This window comes from Notamacropus eugenii, chromosome 7 (assembly GCF_028372415.1).
Source record: "Notamacropus eugenii isolate mMacEug1 chromosome 7, mMacEug1.pri_v2, whole genome shotgun sequence".
NCBI lineage: Eukaryota > Metazoa > Chordata > Mammalia > Diprotodontia > Macropodidae > Notamacropus > Notamacropus eugenii.
The window spans coordinates 4,360,934-4,379,553 of NC_092878.1; the positions used below are offsets into that span (position 1 = coordinate 4,360,934).

At 39.4% G+C, this 18,620-nt stretch overlaps 1 protein-coding gene across 1 annotated transcript in view; it reads left to right on the forward strand.

Moving 5' to 3' along the window:
* The window catches only part of SHC4 (SHC adaptor protein 4), a 155,825-nt gene extending 146,613 nt beyond the window's left edge, over nucleotides 1-9,212 (forward strand). The window contains exons 12-13 of the mRNA XM_072625095.1: nucleotides 2,071-2,324; nucleotides 6,531-9,212. Of these exons, the coding sequence (XP_072481196.1) occupies nucleotides 2,071-2,324; nucleotides 6,531-6,686 (410 nt within the window). The 3' untranslated portion in view covers nucleotides 6,687-9,212. The remainder of the gene's footprint in view (nucleotides 1-2,070; nucleotides 2,325-6,530) is intronic.
* Nucleotides 9,213-18,620: the final 9,408 nt, after the last annotated feature.

Sequence of the window (18,620 nt, forward strand, 5' to 3'; positions counted from 1 at the left end):
ACACATATATACATGTATACATATATACACATATTCAATAGATAGAGATATGTGCCAAATGCCATATTATCTCCTCACCTTACCCCCTCCTTACTTATAAAACATAAGCAACTTGAAAGCAGAGCCTGATTTTTGTTTTGTCTTTTTTTATCCACCCCAATCTCGCCCTATCCCAGCATGGTGCCCTGAAAATAAGAAAAACTTCATTGATGATTAATAGTGGGTTGAAAGGTTCTGTAGAAGTAATATATTGATTCAGTCAAAGATGTGAAATGTTGAAACATATGGGAAAGGGCATGAGAACTTTGTGGATTAAAAAAATTTTTCCAGCAGGGCATTGAAACAGACATGAAAGCTCCTCCCTCTCTGGTCACATAGGCAATTCTTGTGGATCTGGCCTTTCTTCCCTTTCCTTTTGGAAGGGACCACCCACGCATCTGAGTGAGGCTTTTCCAATAACAAAAGCCAAAGATGGCTTAGTATGGGTATGCTCATAGGCTCATGGGATCAAAAACTGGAAGAGACCTTAGAGAACTTCTAGGCCAGGGTTATCAGACTTAAATAGAAGAGGATCCCAGCTGGAAGTCTATTAACTTAGAAACCCACAAATTAACATTATTGATGCCATATTGTATTTTAATTTATTTTGTTAAACATTTTCCAGTCACATTTAAACATGGTTTGGGCTGCCTTCCCATTTGGCCAGCAAGGTGACACCTCTAATCTAGACCAATTCCCTCATTTTATTCATGAGGAAAGTGAGGCCCAAGGGAGTAAATGGCAGAACCAGTATCTAAGCCCAGACCCTCTGATTCTAATTCCTGTGTTCTTCCCATTGCACAACCATGCTTCAGAGACTATGGAATTTTTAGGAGCTTCTGCTCAAACACTTTCATTTGGTCCTTGGAATACTTTATTTAAATATATTTATATTATATTTTATATATATATACATACAAGAGTATAATAAAAAAAAGTACAGGTGTTGCAAACAAATAGAGCGTTTTTGTTACTACCTTGTTAAATATTGTATATATATATACGCACACACATACACATACATATGTAGTTCTTTTAAAAATTTTATTTTTAATTTATGAAATAAAACAAGTATTTTTCTATAACATAGCATAATAAAATATATTATTGCACATGAAACTGCACATCTATTATGTACAACTTGCTATTCATTTCAAATCTATAGCAAAATTATGTAAATTTCTCTTTTTCTTTTTCTTGTTCTTCCCCTCCCCAGATGGTCATATATAATTTCTTAAAAAACAAACCAAATTGCGTGTAACAGTTCACAATTCTTCATAAAAGCCTCTTGCTCTCTTTTGTATAATGAGATGTTTACATTCATTAACAAGAAAAAAGAAAAAAGTTAAATCAAAACTTTTAAAAATAAAAAATTATTAACTTTCATTTACTTTTTTATGAAAATACTATATCCCTTAGAAAAATGTGAGCTCCTTGAAGGCAGAGATTGTTCTGTTTTTGCGTTTGGGTCTTCAGCTTCTGCCTTGCAAACAGAGGCCGAGGGACTGGATCTGTGATTTCAGTGGGACAGGGGATTTCCCTGGTAAGGAAATTCCTTCTTCCAAGGCACATCAGTCACTCAGAGAAAGTTGCCTAGAGCAAGTGTGGCAATCACACAGCCACCCATGATGGGTCCTTCAAACCAGATTAAAATGTATTTGAGAAAAATATAATAAATAAAAAGCAAAATTAAGTAAAAATACAATAAAACAGAGATAATATTGATATGTAGTTTTCTCAGTCAATATGCAGCCAGCAGGGAGCTTTCTGTGCCAGGTAGTGGCCTGTTTCTAACTTGAGTCTGACAACGTTGGCCTTGAACAGTGAGAGGTGAGGGTTTTGCCCACTGTCACATAGTCAATAGGTATCAGAGGCAGGACTTTGGCCTCTGTCTTTCCTGGCTCTCTCTCCACACTGCCTCTAAACTTGCACATAGCAAGCACTAACTACACTCTTGTTGAAAGTGGAGAGGTGGAGGTGCGGGAGAAGTAGTTTTGATGTTTTATCCTTGTTTTTTATTTTCATTTTCAGAAGTACCAGAAACGGTTCAACCAAGTGCCACGAGCAGGACAACTGGTCTGTATGCTCTACCCCAAATCAAACGACAACTGAGGAATGAAGATTGCTACCATGGAAAACTAAGCCGGAAAGCAGCAGAGAGCCTCTTAGTTAAGGATGGGGATTTTTTGGTTCGAGAAAGTGCAACATCACCTGGTCAATATGTGTTGAGTGGTTTACAAGGAGGTCAGGCAAAGCACCTTCTGCTGGTGGACCCTGAAGGCAAGGTATAATCAATCTTTATTTATAGACATAAACGTCAAAGTGGTACTATTACAGAAAGTCTAAAGGTTCAGAATTAAGGAGTTTTCAGAATTCATGCTCACTTCTTGTTCAGTTTTTGAAAAAGTTCAATAGGTCTTTCAGTTCTTAGGCCTTGGGATGAGAAGTGAAATAATTCATTCCCCTGAACTGTGGAGGGGAGTAAACTTTCTTCCTCTCTCTGGCTGCCTGTTATAGTCTTATTCTCAACAAGAAAAACAAATATCCTACAAAAAAGAGTTTATAAAGAGCTTATTATATATGCAGAGCAGGCAAGACACAGAATGTGCCCTTAAAAATCTTACCATTTAGTAGGAAAGTTAAAAAAAAACCCAGATAGCTATATTATACAAGATTATACACATACACATACACATATATGTATATATACATGTACATACATATGTAGATAGATAGATATGGAAAAGTTATCTTTACTCTGTCTTTCCCCAACCTTAATCCCCCTCCAAAAAAAAGTGCTGCGTGAGGTCTGAGGGTTCATTGACAACAAGGGGGATCAAGGGAAGTTTCATGGAAAAAGTGGCATTGCTTTGGTTTTAGAGGATGGAGAAGAATTCAACCAGAGAAGGTGGGGAGGGAAAACATTTCCAGCATAACTTAAGCAAAGTCATAGAGTTATGAGATGAGAAAGCAGTGAGTGTTTGAGGGACAAAGGATAGTCATATTTGTCTGGAGCATTAATATAAAATAATGCTAGAAAGTTAGGGTGGTGTCAGATTATAGAGGCTTTAATGCCCAGCATATGAGTTTAATTTTACTCAATGGACCATAAGACTCACTGAAGATTTTTGAAAAAAGGAGAAACGTGATCATAGCTATGTGTTTGGTTTTTTTCTTAAAAAGACCATTCTGGTAGTGATATGAAGGGTAGATGAGAGGGAATAGATGCCGTAGAAGGGAATACTTGTAAGAAAGCTATTGCAGTGGTTCAGGTGAGGGATAATCAGGGCCTATACTAGGATGCTGGCTATGGGAATAGAGAGGAGGCAATATATGTGAGAGAAATGGCAATGGTAGGTTCTTTGGTAACTGATTGGATATGAGAAGTGAGGAAGAGGGAAGAGACTAAGATAATTCCAAAATTATGAAAATACCAGACTGGGTGAATGGCAGAGCTATGGACAAAAACAGCAAAGTCAGAAAGAAGAGCAGTTTATAGGAAAAGATAATGAGCTCAATTTTGGACATGTTGAAATTGAGAGATGCTGATTGGACACCCTGGTAAAGGTATTTATGGGTAATTGGAACTGGAGAGCTTTAACTCAGAAGAATGGTCAAAGGGAAGAAATCAAGATCTGGTCATTGTGTGCATAAAGTAGTGTGGTTGAAGCCCATGGAATGAATGAAATTACTAAGGGAGCAAGTATATGTAGAGAAAAGAAGTGGAGAGGAGAGGGGGAGGGGAAGAGAGGAGAGGAGAGGAGAAGAGAAGAGAAGAGAAGAGAAGAGAGGAGAGGAGAGGAGAGGATAGGAGAGGAGAAAAGAGGACAGGAAAGGAGAGGAGAGAAGAGAAGAGAGGAGATGAGAAGAGAGGAGAGAAGAGAGGACAGGAGAGGACTGGAGATGACAGGAGAGGAGAGGGGAGAGGGAGAGGAGAGGAGAGGAGAGGAGGAGCAAAGAAGATAAAACAGAAGAAAGGGGAGAAAAGAGAATAAGATAGAGGGGAAGGTAAAAGAGAGGATGAGAGGAGAGTGGAGGGGAGGGGAGAGGTAAGAGAGAAGAGAGACAATGATGGATCCTTAAAGAACACTAACAATAAGGGCTTAGGAAGATGATGAAAAGTGAGAGAAAAATGGTTAAAGAAGTAGAAGGAGAACCAGTAAAGTGTGTTTCTGAGGCCAAGGTAATAAAGAAAACTTCAACAGGAAGCAGTAGTAGAAAGAGGGCAGAACTTGTAATCAGAAGAAACCTGGATTCAGATCCCATCCATAATATCGTGTGATCATGGATAAGTCACTTAATCTCCCTCAGTTTCAGTTTTCACTATCAAACCAAGATATTATCTTTAGTGAATAACTATAGGATAGATATGAGGATCAAAAGAGATATTTTATATAAAGTGCTTTAGCTGGGTGGCACAGTGGAGTACGAGGCCTGGAGTCAGGAAGACTCATCTTCCTAAATTCCAATGTGTCAGACTCTTACTAGCTATCTTACCCTGGGCAAGTGACTTAACTCTGTTTGTCTCAGTTTCCTCATCTTTAAGAATGAGCTGGAGAAGGAAATAGCAAACTATTCCACTCTGCCAAGAAAATCCCAAATGGCGTCATGAATTAGACATGATTGAAAAATGACTAGACAATGTAGAGTGCTTTATCAACCTTAAACTTCTCTAGCAATGTTACCCCTTGTTATGAAGACAGTATGATAATAGGATCATCTGTTTAGAGCTAGAAGGAACCCCAAAGACCATCTAGTCTGATCCTCTGCTGCATTTTAAAGACTTGGAAACTGAGACTCAAGGAGGTCAAGTGACTTGTCTGATGTCATACAAGAAGTCAGCATCACAGGATTTCTTCTATACTCTACCTCTTTTTCAACAGGGTCTGAAGTACAGAGAATCCTAGGGGGATGAGGACTGGAAAAAGGCCATGGAATTTAGTGATTAGGAATTCATTGGTCCCTTTTGAGAGACTTGATCATAAGGGAACAAAGAGAGACTGGAAAGTAAGGAAATTGGCAGCATCAGATATAGGTAGCTTTTGTACAGTGTTTTAGCAAGAAAGGAGAAGAGAGAGGCAGGATGATAGCTGAGTGGCATAGACAGGTCAATGCAACTTTTTTTTTTTTTTTTTAAGGCTGGGGAAACTGGAGTGTTATTTGAGGTAAATGGGACAATCCAGTGGAGATGGAGAAATTAAAGAGATGATGACTGGAGCAAAAAGGAAGAGGAAGGAAAGAGAATCCAGGATACAGAGAAAGGAATTAGTGAGCAGAGTGGCGGTGATGCTGAGAAGTTATGAGGAACAATTATGAGGAGAGAAGTCGAAGGAGTTTCAGGTCAAATGTCAAATTCTGGAGAATCTAAGTTGGGGGAAAGGAGCTCGGGTTGAGATTAAGAGGAAAGGAGAGCATTAGAACAGTTTCAATTGGGGAATGAGACAGAGAGTTCATAAGGCAAAGTTGAAGGACTACTGAGTAACAATAAAGGTTGTGTACCATGAGTCAGTTAATAGGTGAAGACCAATTTCTCGTTCTGAAGACATAAAGAAACAACTGAGTGTGAATTGGAGACTAGAAATGAAAAGAGCAGGCATAAGAGCTCTGCATTGAAGGTATCCTTTGAAGGCCCTAGCACAAAAAGGAGCAGCTGTGGTCCATACCACTAAATTACTTCACAGTTGATGAAATAAAATCCAAGTTTCAAAAAAGGCTCATCTATCCATACATAAATTCAACCACAGGCAATGAGAGTTGAAGATCTTCCCCACTCATTAACAGGTCTCAGATGGAGCTCATGAAGGGAAGCTTGATTAGGGGAGGCTTGTTTTGTAGGAAGACCCACACCTTTTATTAATTGCTAATGAGGCACTGGGTCAAGAGGGCCCTCTCACTCTCAAAAGTGTATGTATACTCTGAGGTGAGGTTTTGCTTACTCTTTGGAAGAAGGTTCATGTACCAGATGAGACTCTAGGTAGCCATTAAGGAGCTCTCCCCCTTCTCCTTTGAAAAACCAGATGGTGGTGCTTCTCTCTCCAGTACCTATGTGTGTATGTAATGGTCTGACAGTTGGATCTGTCTATTGATCTGTGATGTTCGTATTGCTTATGGTCAGACAGCTTGAAGCCCTGCCTGTTGATCTTTATTTCTCTGTTTGTATTTTCTCTGGTGGTATATATGATTAAAGAAGATTGTTGATTCCTCAAAAGTTGTTTTCCTTTTAGAAAAGAAGATCTAAGAACCTGTGCTAGCAGGCCATCCTGGAGGTGTCTGGGTGCTTGCTGCTACAGGAACTCCCTTGACCAATCCACAATATGAAGTTGTAAATGTCTGATTTTGTCTCTCAAGACAGCAAAATGTGGGTTTTAGGAAAAGATTTCCATCACTCATGTTGGTATAGTTAGTCTGTTTGTCTAGTAGTAATTACTTTTTTTTCCTTTCAAGAGAGTTATTCCAAACTAACCTAGGACCCTTTGTACTTTCTTTACAAGGTGAGGACCAAAGATCATGTATTTGATAATGTGGGGCACCTCATTCGCTACCACATGGAGAATAGTTTGCCGATCATCTCTTCTGGAAGTGAAGTAAGCCTTAGACAGCCTGTAAGAAAAGAAAATCCAAAAGGTCACTTCCAGCCCTACAAATGACATCGTTGGAACTCCATGACCCTGAAATGCAAAGGAATGTCAACCTGTGATAGGAGAATGGATTAGAGAATCTCAAACTTTGTTTCTAAATAGAAGAGAGACCTGTCAACCACACCTTCCAAAAGCCAGGTATCCTTCTTTGAAGCATAAAGCTTAACCTTCAGAAAATGAAAAATAAATCAGAAGGAGAGAAGACAATTTGCCCGTATGGGAAAGGAAATTAAAGCATGCACAGATGTCACTTTCAAGGTCACACTGCATGGATAACAAGCTGAAAGCACAGTTAAACCACCACGTGCAAAAGATAACTTGAATGCACTGCTAAGACAGATGTATGTGCCTTTTGACTCGAGATAATTGGGACATCTTCATTTGATGGAGAGGTTTTCGGTGTTTTTGCGTTCTAGTCATGTACAAAACCATTTGCCAAAACAAAACATTTTGTCTCGCTAAGAAAACAAGAATGCCGTTTACTTAACAGTTACTGACTTTAATTTCGTTTTTGCTTTAGCAGCACTTTAAAAAGCAACACTTAAAGTTAGTTAGATCCTTCACACCGGTCTGGCCCACGAAAGCGAGTGAAGGGATCAGTCTTTCCCATTAGTTACTGGTTAAGGCAGCACCATGCTCTGCAGAATCAGTGCTTCCAGATCTTTGCTGTGCAGTCATATTGTAGAATCAAATGGTGGGAAACTGGACAGACCTAATCTGTCCAGCTTGTCAGATTTAAGCAGATTCCCCAAAATGTTGCCTAGCTAATTCTACAAAATCAGGAATAGTTTTTGGAGGAGGCAGCCTCTCTCTTCATATCTATAGCATGGGTTTACAAGATGACAAACAAATGGTTTTTTGTAAGACGCACACCAGTCTGAATGGATGTGGAAGTCAGCATCTCAACATCTGTTTCTACTCTTTTGGGGGAAACGTTTGCTTCCAGCTTTGTTTCAGGACATTTATTTGAAGTGTAAGGCAGAGCATGGAGTGGGGAGGAGCCCAGTGATTGGCTTTCAGTGAGCCTTGCATTGTTATCGTTGGGGTTTTTTGGTCTGGACCTATTATTTTATTGGCATAGGGAACTCCTAATATGGAAACTCCCTCAACCAATGCAGACAAATAACTCATCTGTCGCTTACAGTTTTTGAGAGTTGTCTGGCACACTGAGCAGTTAAGTGATTTGCTCATGGTCACAGAGCTAGTATGTGCCAGGTTAGGGTTGGAACCAAAGTATTCCTAAATCCAGGGTTGGCCCTCCATCCCCTATGCCCCACTGACTCTATGCGGTGAATCACATTATCCACCTTTTCCAGTTCTGAATAGACAAACAACAGAGAAGGTAAAAAATGTTTAAAACCAAATACTTGGAAAAGGTTGACCCTTCCATAGGCTATAGTGGAAAGCTCACTGACCTGAGAAGCAAGAAATCTGAATGGCAGTCCCAGCTCTGCCTCTGAATAACACTGTGCACATAGGCAAATCTCTGATCCCCTCTGTACCTTAGTTTACCAGTTTTTAAAATGAGGGATTGGGGATTGGACTAGAGGGGTTCTAAAGTCCCTTCCAGCTCTAAAAGTCTGTGCATAAGCATTTTTTAAAAATGAATTGGATCAGAGTTGACAACAATAATTCAGGCTATAAATACTTCCCCCCCTCCTTAATCCCCAGTGTTTGCCCTCATACAGTGAAAGAGAGAATTGAGACAATCTTTCAGAAAATTTAAGCCAAAACCACTTTTGCTTGAAGAATAAAGATAATCATGAGGTTATCTTTTCTGAATTATCAGATGATTATCTAAGTTCTCTACTCTAGTTTTCAGATTTGTAATTCCATAAAAAATTGTTTTACCCTGAGTTACCTGGATAGCTGCCTTAACCTCACTGCATTTGGGCTGTGTAGATGCAGCTTTGTAATTGTGAAATATTTATTTACTACGGTTTAAACAAAATACTAAGATTAAATTAAAAAGTAAATGAGGAATCTTTTTTTTTGCATAGACATATTCAGAGATGAAGCATGTTAGTTTCTACATTTTTTTTTTATGTCCTATATATAATTTTACTACAACTGCCAATGAATCTTTGGGTATGCTTATTTTTTTTTACAAGTAGGTAATATTTTAAATTCAATTTTGCATATGATCAATTCTTGATTATCTGTGCCAATGAAGGGGAGTGTGGGTATAGATAATGGGAAACCATGAATAATCCAGCTACTTTGAGCAAGACTGCCTCAAATTTCCTGGTTAAGGGGAATGGGGCATTGTACGTTGGGCAGCAGAGAACAGCTCCCAATAGAAAGAGATGTAGATAACCTGTAATTGACTGTAATGTGACTCAAACTGGTAGACTAGCTGAAAGAGCAAGTAATACATTTGAAAAAAATTCACATTAAAAAAGATTTGGTTGCATGCTGTACATTTTAATCTATATTTCCTTCCTCTCTTCTTTGCCTTGAACTGGCTTATGAACACATGTAAATGACTTTTTAAAAAAAGAAACAAATAAATATTAGTATTGCTTTGTGACAATACACACTTGTAGACCTGACATTTCTGCTTCAAGGGACTGATAATGGGGGTGCTTAATCTGAGGCTCTCAGAGATACACTTAAACCAATGGATCTGTGAATAGACTTGGCAGGGGTGGGGGTAGGGGAGAGGTCTTTGAACTTAGATAGGAAAAAAATTATCTTTATTTTCACTAACCTCTAATGTGAGCATTTCCTTTAATTATGAATTTTTTAAAAAACTCACAAAAAGTCTTCACCCAACTTCCCAATTTTGAGTTCATGACACACAGAGAGGTGAAGAGCGCTTTCTCTAGAGACATCAACTTCTACAAAAGTCCTTCTGCTTCTCTGATGCCTTATTGTGCTGTGAAAGTGATTCTAGGTTCTTGAGGACCAAATGAGAAGATAATTGTAAAGCGCTTAGCACAGTGCCTGGAACACAGTAAGTGCTGTATAAATGTTAGCTATTATTGAAGGCTCTAGCAACAGAGTACATGCTCTGACAGGGCCCAGAAAACCAGATGGTGTCTGTTCTCTAACAACTACCATATTTTGTTTCTAATTCTATGCCATTTCTAGGCCATTTTTTTTTTTTTTGCAAAAAAGTGGGATGCGACCATTATGTGAAGTTTTTTCTAAAAAAAAAATGTGCGTTATTACTTAATCATTTATTACTAAGCTGTCTTTGGTGCAACATTAGGATGCATGGAATACTTGTGAATATACATTAAAATTGAATACTGACAATGCATGAGAATTCTAGGCTCGTGGCTTGCAATGTGCAAGAGATAAATGAGTATCCATATGCCACTGGTGAATATGTTATTGCTCTGTATACCTTTTAAAAGTATATGATGGAAGGTTATAAATCAGTTTTTGGATTGAAAAAACAGGGTGCAACGATTATGTATTTGTGATGACTATGCAGTGAAATATGGTATCCTACCTAAGTAGGTAAGAGACATCAGAATGTTATTCACCAGATAAGACATTTTTTTGCCTCTGGAGGGAAGCCCCCAAATGTACAGGAATTCCAAATGGCACTTACTCCTCTGTGTGTCCCATTTGGCTTCTGAGGAAGACATGGTAAAATTGGATTGGGAAGAGGACAGTGGGTGACATGGTTCTTAGACTGCCTACAGTTGTCGTTTTAATTGTTGGTACCTGGAGTGCATAACAGACAACCAATGAGTTGACACATGGTTGAAGGAGTGATTTGCCATTTCCTTCTCCATCTCATTTTACAGATGAAGAAACTGAGGCAAGGGTCACACAGCTAGGAAGTGTCTGAGGCCAGATTTGAACTCAGGAGGGTGACTCTTCCTGACTCCAGGCCTGGCACTCTATTTCTACCTCGACACATATCTCTTTCTCAAATATGTTTAAAATCTCTTAGGAATCATTATTTGCTGCTGCCCCAGACATACTCATACATTGAACTCACACATAGGCCTTAAGCTTTAATAGAGAAGCTTCTACACTGAATAAATGTTATTTGTCTAACCTTCCCTTCTTCAACCCAAATATCATTATTTTCACCCCTCCCCCAAATCCATGTTCCTCATCCACTCCTATAGGCAAGTATCTCTTTCTCTTTGCCCTTCTATCTAGGATTCTTCCTCCTAGTCTATCCCACCTGCCACTTCCACACCTTCTTCATTTTCTATTTTCCTCTACCATTTACTCTTTGAGGGTCACCATGGCAGCCACCAGAATTTTGAGGGTTCCAGGAATAGTTTCCAGATTTCTCCAGTGCTTTCAGATTCAAGGACACTACCTAGTTCTCCTAGGAACTATCCTTGACCCCCTGCAATATCCCATTGCTCTATTGTTACTGATTCCACTATTGATAGGCTAGGAGTTGTACTCTGGGCTCAGAATCAGAAACATGGGGTTCAAGCCTCTGTTCTGCGAATCACTCCCTCAGACAATTCCATTGGGAAGGATTAACAATGGGCATTGATTTGGTAATGCTCCCCAGGCCATCGGTAAATAAGAAAACCTCTCTTAGACTAGCTTTGGGAAGAGCAGATCTCGCAAGAACGTGGGCAATGGAACTTAGAGGAAGAATACCTTTGTGAAGCTAACTTCTGCCCAGAGACAAAGGAAGGCATATTAGTAACCTAATAATGTTAAGCAAAGATAGAGGCAAGACGACTGAAGGAGATGCTGGGGCGACATTTGAGGAGGAGCCATCTATACCTATATCTCAAAATGTTGTGGGGATGTGAAGATAAGAATGTGGTTTAATGAATATGATGTCCTGTATTTAGATCCTAAGTCAGAAAGCAGCCATGCTAGTAGCCCTGTGAGCTGGCTCCCATAGTTGCTTGCCAGAACAATGTACAGGTGCAAGTGGGGCCCCACCTTTCCCTGTCTCTCTGTGGGATATTTGCAGGTGTGCACTGGTAAATATTTAGCAGAGTGCCAAAATATCTAATATCAAGAACCACTCCTCCATTAGACAAGTGATCAGCAGTTTGTCTGGGTCTGTGTTTATCCTTCGTTTTTGAAAGAAGACCATGACATCACAGAAATGATGACATGACTTGTACTTAACTTTGTTTTGAGTGAGGGAGGGCTGTGCAAGGTCATCAACCTCACTTTCTCCTCCTGAGCCATCTGGGTCTTGGGACTAGATATTCATCAATTCACCAAGATGACTGGAGATGGCCCAAGATACAATGGGACACCTTGGCCTTTTCAGGCTGGCCTTTTCAGGTACTCATTTAGAGGGAGGTAACACCCATATAGGGACGTAAATAGTTTGCCCATATTAAATAACAAGTTTTCTTTTTCTTTTCTCTCCCTATTTATCTTTTCATGCCTCTCTTGGGTCTTGTATTTGAAAAAGAAATTTTCTAATGAGCTCTGATCTTTTCATAAGGAGGGTCTGGAAATCCCTTATTTCATTGAATGTCTATCTCCTTGCCTGAAAGATTATGCTCAATTTTTCTTGGTAATTGATCTTAGCTTGTAGTCCAACCTCCTTTGCTTTATGCAATATTTAATCCAATCGATCAGGGGACGTGAACAGTTTTCAAAGAAGTTCAAACTATAAATGTAGAAATCCAAAACTTCTGATGATTAGTATCTGTATGACCTTGGACAAGTAGCTTCACTTCTTTGGTTCTCTGCCTCTCTGTAGATGACCTTATCTCCTTTTCTGCTCCTTCTTTTTCTATTTTTCTGATCTCATTGACATGAAATCAATAAAACTGTTATTTCCCATGTTGATCATAGCATCATTTGAGTCTGCCACATTTTGTGACTTGTTTCTGACATTATTTTTGATATATTCCAACATATATTTTTACATTCTGACATTATATATGCTATCTATTTTTATTCCTATATCTATATTTATCTGTTCTGATATATTTCACACATATTTATGTATTCTGATATATACATTTTATATTTTGATGTAGATGAACATGACATGCTCTTAATCATTTAAAGAAAGTGAAATATAAAGTTCTAAATAGTCTTTGATTAAGTTACAGAATCATACTATTTTAAGTTGGGAGGTACCTTTGAGAATCTCTACTAAAGCAGACTTAACAAGTGGGCATAAGGCCTTTCTTGAGTAACTCCACTGAGGAGGGACCCACCCCTTCCCAGGGCAGCCCATTCCACTTTTAGAAAGCTTTAATTGTTAGTACTTTCTTCCCCTGATATCAAATCTAAATTTTCCTCTTTATAATTTCTGCTTATTACTTCTGATTCTTCTTTCAGGTGCCAAAGAGAAGAAGTTTAATCCTCTTGAAAGCCTTTTAAGTACTTGAAAGCATAGCTATCATGCCCCTCCCTACCAGTCTTCTTTTCTCCAGGCTAAACATCCCCAGTTTGTTAAACAAATTCTTCTGTGACATGGACTCCATGCCCTTCACCCACTCAGTTGCCTTCCTCAGGACATCTCCAGCTTTTCAACATCTCTCTTAAATTATGGTAACTAAACCTAATATTCCAGGTGTGGTCTGATTGGGGCAAAGTATAGAGGAACTGTCATCTTTTTTCTGACTTCTGTTAAAATTCTCAACTTTGAAATTTATTAGGCCTCATCAGACTGGATGAAATAAGAAGCTACTGAAGGTTCTTAGCTTCTTGGGCAGGGGTATGCTACAGTGAGATCTGTGCTTTAGGAAAACGATTTTGATAGTTGTGTGAAAGAATGATTGGGGAGGGGAGAAATGAAAAGCTGGGAGACAAGGTAGGAAGCTGTTACAAACCTTCATTCCAGAAGGTTTTGAGACTCAGTGGCAGTCTAAACAGAGAGTAGGCAAAAGGTTGTGAGGGTAGAATCAAGAAGGTTTGGCAACCGATCAGAACCTTGGACAAGTCATGGCACATCCTAAGGCTGCACAGTTCCTAGCCTAGAATAAGGGGAGCTAGACAAGAAAAATATTGAAGATTCCTTTAAGGTCTAACATTCTACTAATCTAGCACTTCTCAGGAATATATTCTTCCAGTGGGTAAGACTAACCAAACCTGAGGATCTCTGTCGTTGTTTGGCATTACATTTCCACTGAAATGTAAATGAGGTACATGAAATGTTTTTAAGATTTGTTTTTAAATTAAATTTTAATTATGTTATACTGGCTTCCATTCCATCCAGTGTATGGGAGTCACCTTTCCTCTTCTCCAGAATATGTATAGGTACAAGAATTCATACCTGTGTATATATGTATATAAATATGTGTGTGTGTATATATATGTATATATGTATGTATGAGTATGGAAATGTGTATATAGGTACATATCCGTACACACATGTGTGTATATAACACATATCTGTCAATATAAATATATATATATGGATATATGTATGTGTGTGCATATGTGCATATGAAAGGATGATGTGGGTGAACAGATGGCAGACAGGTGGACAGTCAGTTATAGGAGTTAGGGGGAGTGTCCTGATTGGTATACCTCAGAAACTTTGTACCAGCAGGAAATAATAACCGAGCAAATCAAAACTAATCTCTTTGGCTTTATGTTCCATGTGCTTCATCAGTTTTCTTCTCTCCTCCTTAGATTTAAGTCTTTTGACTTCCCTAAAAGATTCTCTACTCCAAACAAGTTAATATGCTAACTGCTTATTTTCCTTTGAGTATCATTTGCTTATTTTCTATCTCTGTGCTTTTATATTTGTCGTTGGCAAAATCCCCAGGAAACCCTTCTCATTTCTCCAGCTTTTGAGGTCCTCCACATTCTGGCTGCAACCTAGCTCTCAAACTATATCGTCTTCTACAGGGGTGCCTCAAAAGTCTTAATGCAATTTTAAGCTTTAATAACTTAAAATTGTACTAAGACATTTTTTGTGTGTGGTTGTAGTTGTGTGTAGTTGGGGGTACAAAAACAAAACAAAAAGATAAGTCCTTACCCTGACATTCTATCAAGAAATACAATCTTTACATGGAGAACAAAATAGAATTCTCTTATATTAAATTTCTCATATATAATATATAACATTATATATTACACATAAAATAATTTAAAGCAATATAATTTAATTATATATGAATATATAATTATATATGAATGTACTATAACATTATATAAAATTCTGTTTTATATTATACATTGTCATCTATAATATTTGCTTATATATAATTTCTTATAATAAATATTGAGAACACTGACAACCAAGAGTATGAGGAAAGGCTTCCGGTTGGTGGCACATGAGCTAGCATTTAAGGAAGGTGAGAATTGTAAGAGATAGAGGTGAGAAAGGAATGCATTCCAGGTATGTACAATTTGGTAGATAATTCAATTCAATTCAAAATATATTATGTGAGTGAAAAAATATTTATTTAGAACATACTATGTATAAAGCATATAGAATATAAATAGAAAATTAAAACGGTTCCTGCTTTCAAAGACTTCGTATTATAATAGAAGGAGATAACACATACGTGAGACTTGAGCAGAGGGTGGATGGAAAGGCGAAGAGTTACTTAGGGTACAGTGGCTAGACATGCAGAAATTCATCTTTTGCTTCATTTCCATTAATAAAATCATTTCAACTTCTGCAGTTCTTGGGACCTGGGGGCTTATGTGTCCAATGGTGACAGTTGGTCAGCAGTTGATATAAGTAGTGGTGGGCATGGTGGGCCCCCTCTCCACGTGAGTTGCTCCCCCTAATGCTGACTTAGGGGTTGGGCTGGCAACAGGGTCGCTGGTTTGGGGAGCTCTCCTATTTCCTGGGATATTGAGCCCAGGGCTGTGAACTGTATTCAGCATAGCGGTGGTTGCGGTGGTTGATGTGGCATGGTTTGAGCCATCTAGCACATCCCTCCTCTTGTCTCTCCCTCAGGACATCTTGCTGTGTCAGGCTGACTTGCCAGCCTCAGTGGCGGCAGTTGGTGTTAATGGTAGCATGGATGTTGTCAGTGATGATAGGGCCCTTCCCCTACAGGAGTTCCTGCCCTGGATGATTGCTGTGGAGTCAAACTAGAAGCAGAGCTGGGCGCCTGGGGAGCACCGCTATTTCCAGGGCTTTTTGCCACACTTGCCCATCAGTGCTTACCTACCATGTGCAAGTCAATACCTGTGCTAGGCATTGAAAAGGCACACAGGCAGGAAATGGAATGATGAGTTTGGGGTACAGCAAGTAGGCAAATTTGGCTGAAACACAGGATGAATGAGGGGGAGTAAGGTGCAATTATTATGGAAAGATAGGATGGACCAGTATGTAAAGATGCCATCGTGTTTGTTGTGGGGCTGCTAAGTGGCACAGTAGATAGAGTGCTGGGCCTAGAGACCAAATCTGACCTCAAATATTACTAGCTGTGTGACCCTGGGCAAGTCACTTAACTCTATTTGCACCATTTACCTCATCTGGAAAATGAGCTGAAGAAAGAAATGGCAAATCATTCCAATATATTTGCCAAAAAAAACCCCAAATGGGATCACAAAGAGTTGGACATGACTGAAAATGACTATTAAAAATAGGTATTTATTGTCCAATTCATTTGCTTGGTTCGTAGCAAGAATGGCAATATATTAGATCTGCCTCTTGCCTTTCTAACTAGATTGTAATCCCCTCTAGACTGAGAACTGTGGCTCCTATTTCTTTTTATTTCCAGAGATCAGCTCAGCCTAACACAGTGCCACATGCTTAGCAAAAGTGATCTCAACAGCATGGAGGATGTTATGTGCCGCCCAAGGGAAGAGAGAAACTTTACCACTACTCAAGTCTCCCAGATATTTCTATTGGTGGATTACTTTGTGCCAGTTTCTTTGAGTCCTTGAACACTGCAATGTCTTCTGAGATCTATATTACTCAGAAGAGTTTAGCCTAGCTATCCTCACAGGAAAAAAAGTTGAAAAATATCTATCATCCAGACTGACATGCAGTTGGTGGGCCATTGTAATGTTAAGAGAATTTGAAGATCTTCCTTGCCCCTTAATAGGCTCATGTAACCTGCTTTGAGCTTTGGCCCAGCCCACAGCTTGAGTCACTTGGAGCCCATGGTGAGAGAGGCTTGCTGAAGGGGTGGAGCAAGAAGAGAGGGTGAGGTGGAGTTGAGAGAGAGGCAGCAACAGAGCAGAGCAGAGCAGCTAGCCTGGGAAAGAGGGGGTATTTTGCCTAAGGGAGCTTGTTTGTGGGGAGTCCTGACAGAGGGAAGGCTTGGGGATGATCATCCTCCCTTTACTGGTATCGTGTACAAACTTCCTTGTTACCATGGTGGAATTGGCCTTCTGGTATCTGAATAAATATTTTGGTTTTGTCTTTGAGAAAGAGAGTTTATATTTTGCAAATTTACCCTAGAAATATGCCTGCATATCCATAGCAGCTGCTGTGGGTATTGCATTGGCTCTACAGCCATCCGAAGAATGAATCCATCTGTATATCTGTCTGGGACAGATACTACAAATACACAATGAGCTAAGCCCAGGGTGAAAGAAGAGGAAAGTACATGAGATTTCCTTTGGAGAATCAGAAAGTTTTGTTAATGACGCTGACCTTCTCCCCTGAAACAAAGGTCTTTTTAATTTAATATTCTTTAGTGTTCCTGAAAGTCATGAAATGCCAGAGAATTAAAGTTAAGGGTAACTCAAAGGGCAGTAAAGAGGAACATGGTAGATATGAACATGTTGTAGCACATTATAAGACAAAAAAGTGTGGGTATAAAGGATGCCAATGGGGAGATGTATAATAAGAAAAAAAGATGGCCTGGTCACAAAGCAAGAGTAAGGGAAAATTAATGGATAGAGGTGTGTGTGTGTGTGTGTGTGTGTGTGTGTGTGTGTGTGTGTGTGTGTGTGTGTGTGTATGTAAAGAAATGATGAGACTTGGGACTAGACTCACACAGGTCAGACATGAATGGGCTGTGATCTGCATCTTTAAAGGATCTGCATCTTTAACAATGAGGTCACAGAATTGTCAAGTATTTGGTTGAACACAGTGACTACTTTGTATAAGGTAGGTACTCAATAAAAATGTTTGTTGTTGGTAATTGTCCAGACTATCCTACATAGGTTTACAAAGGACTGACAAACAAGCTGAAAACCCTTTGAATACCATTATATTTTTTAGGTCTGGTTCTTCAGTCAGAGATACAACCAGACTGCACAAAATACTGGTCATGAATCTTCATTCCCATTATGAGCAGGGACAACAATTCCTATATGCATGTGAATATTCCTTCCTTCTCTTAAAGAATGAAGATACAGTTAATCCCCTTCTAAGAAAGTGACTAATCATTTACATAAGCAACTTCATATGAGGAAAAGAGCACTAACTTAGCAGTCAGAAGACCTGAGGTTGAGTCCTGATTCTGATACAGTCTAGCTGTATTATTAATGAACCGATTAATTAACAAGCACTTATTAGCACATACAATGTATGTCCAGAATTGTGTTAGGCATTGGGGACCTACTGTGATCCAACCTAAGAGCTCCAGACTGAAATGGGTTTAAGGGTTTGGTCTTTGAAGAGGGAGAAAGAAAGACAGATAGAAAGAAAAGAAAGAGACAAGAAGGGAGGAAGGAAGGAAGGAAGGAAGGAAGGAAGGAAGGAAGGAAGGAAGGAAGGAAGGAAGGAAGGAGGAAATCTTGCAGTTAGCCCTGAGTTAACGGCTGTATTTTGTGCCCTTTTAGCTCAGAGTGAACGTCTCTTGACTTACTTCTTAAAGAGGTCTATTCACGGAACAGACTTAACCTCACTCAAAGTGGGAACCTAAAAAGACCTTTTAGGTCTAAAAGGGCCGAGGTCTCCCATCTCTAGTCGTCCTGATGAATTTCTGGGCATGGGACCCAGATGGCTCTGGAGGAGAAGTGAGGCCGGTGACCTTGTACCTCCCTCACTCAAAGCCAACTGCCAGTCATGCCATCCTCTCCCTGAGGCCATGGCACAAACACAAGGCGTTGGGGTGCTGCCCTTCAGGAGCCTCCATCCTGTCCTGGAAAACCTTCAGGCCC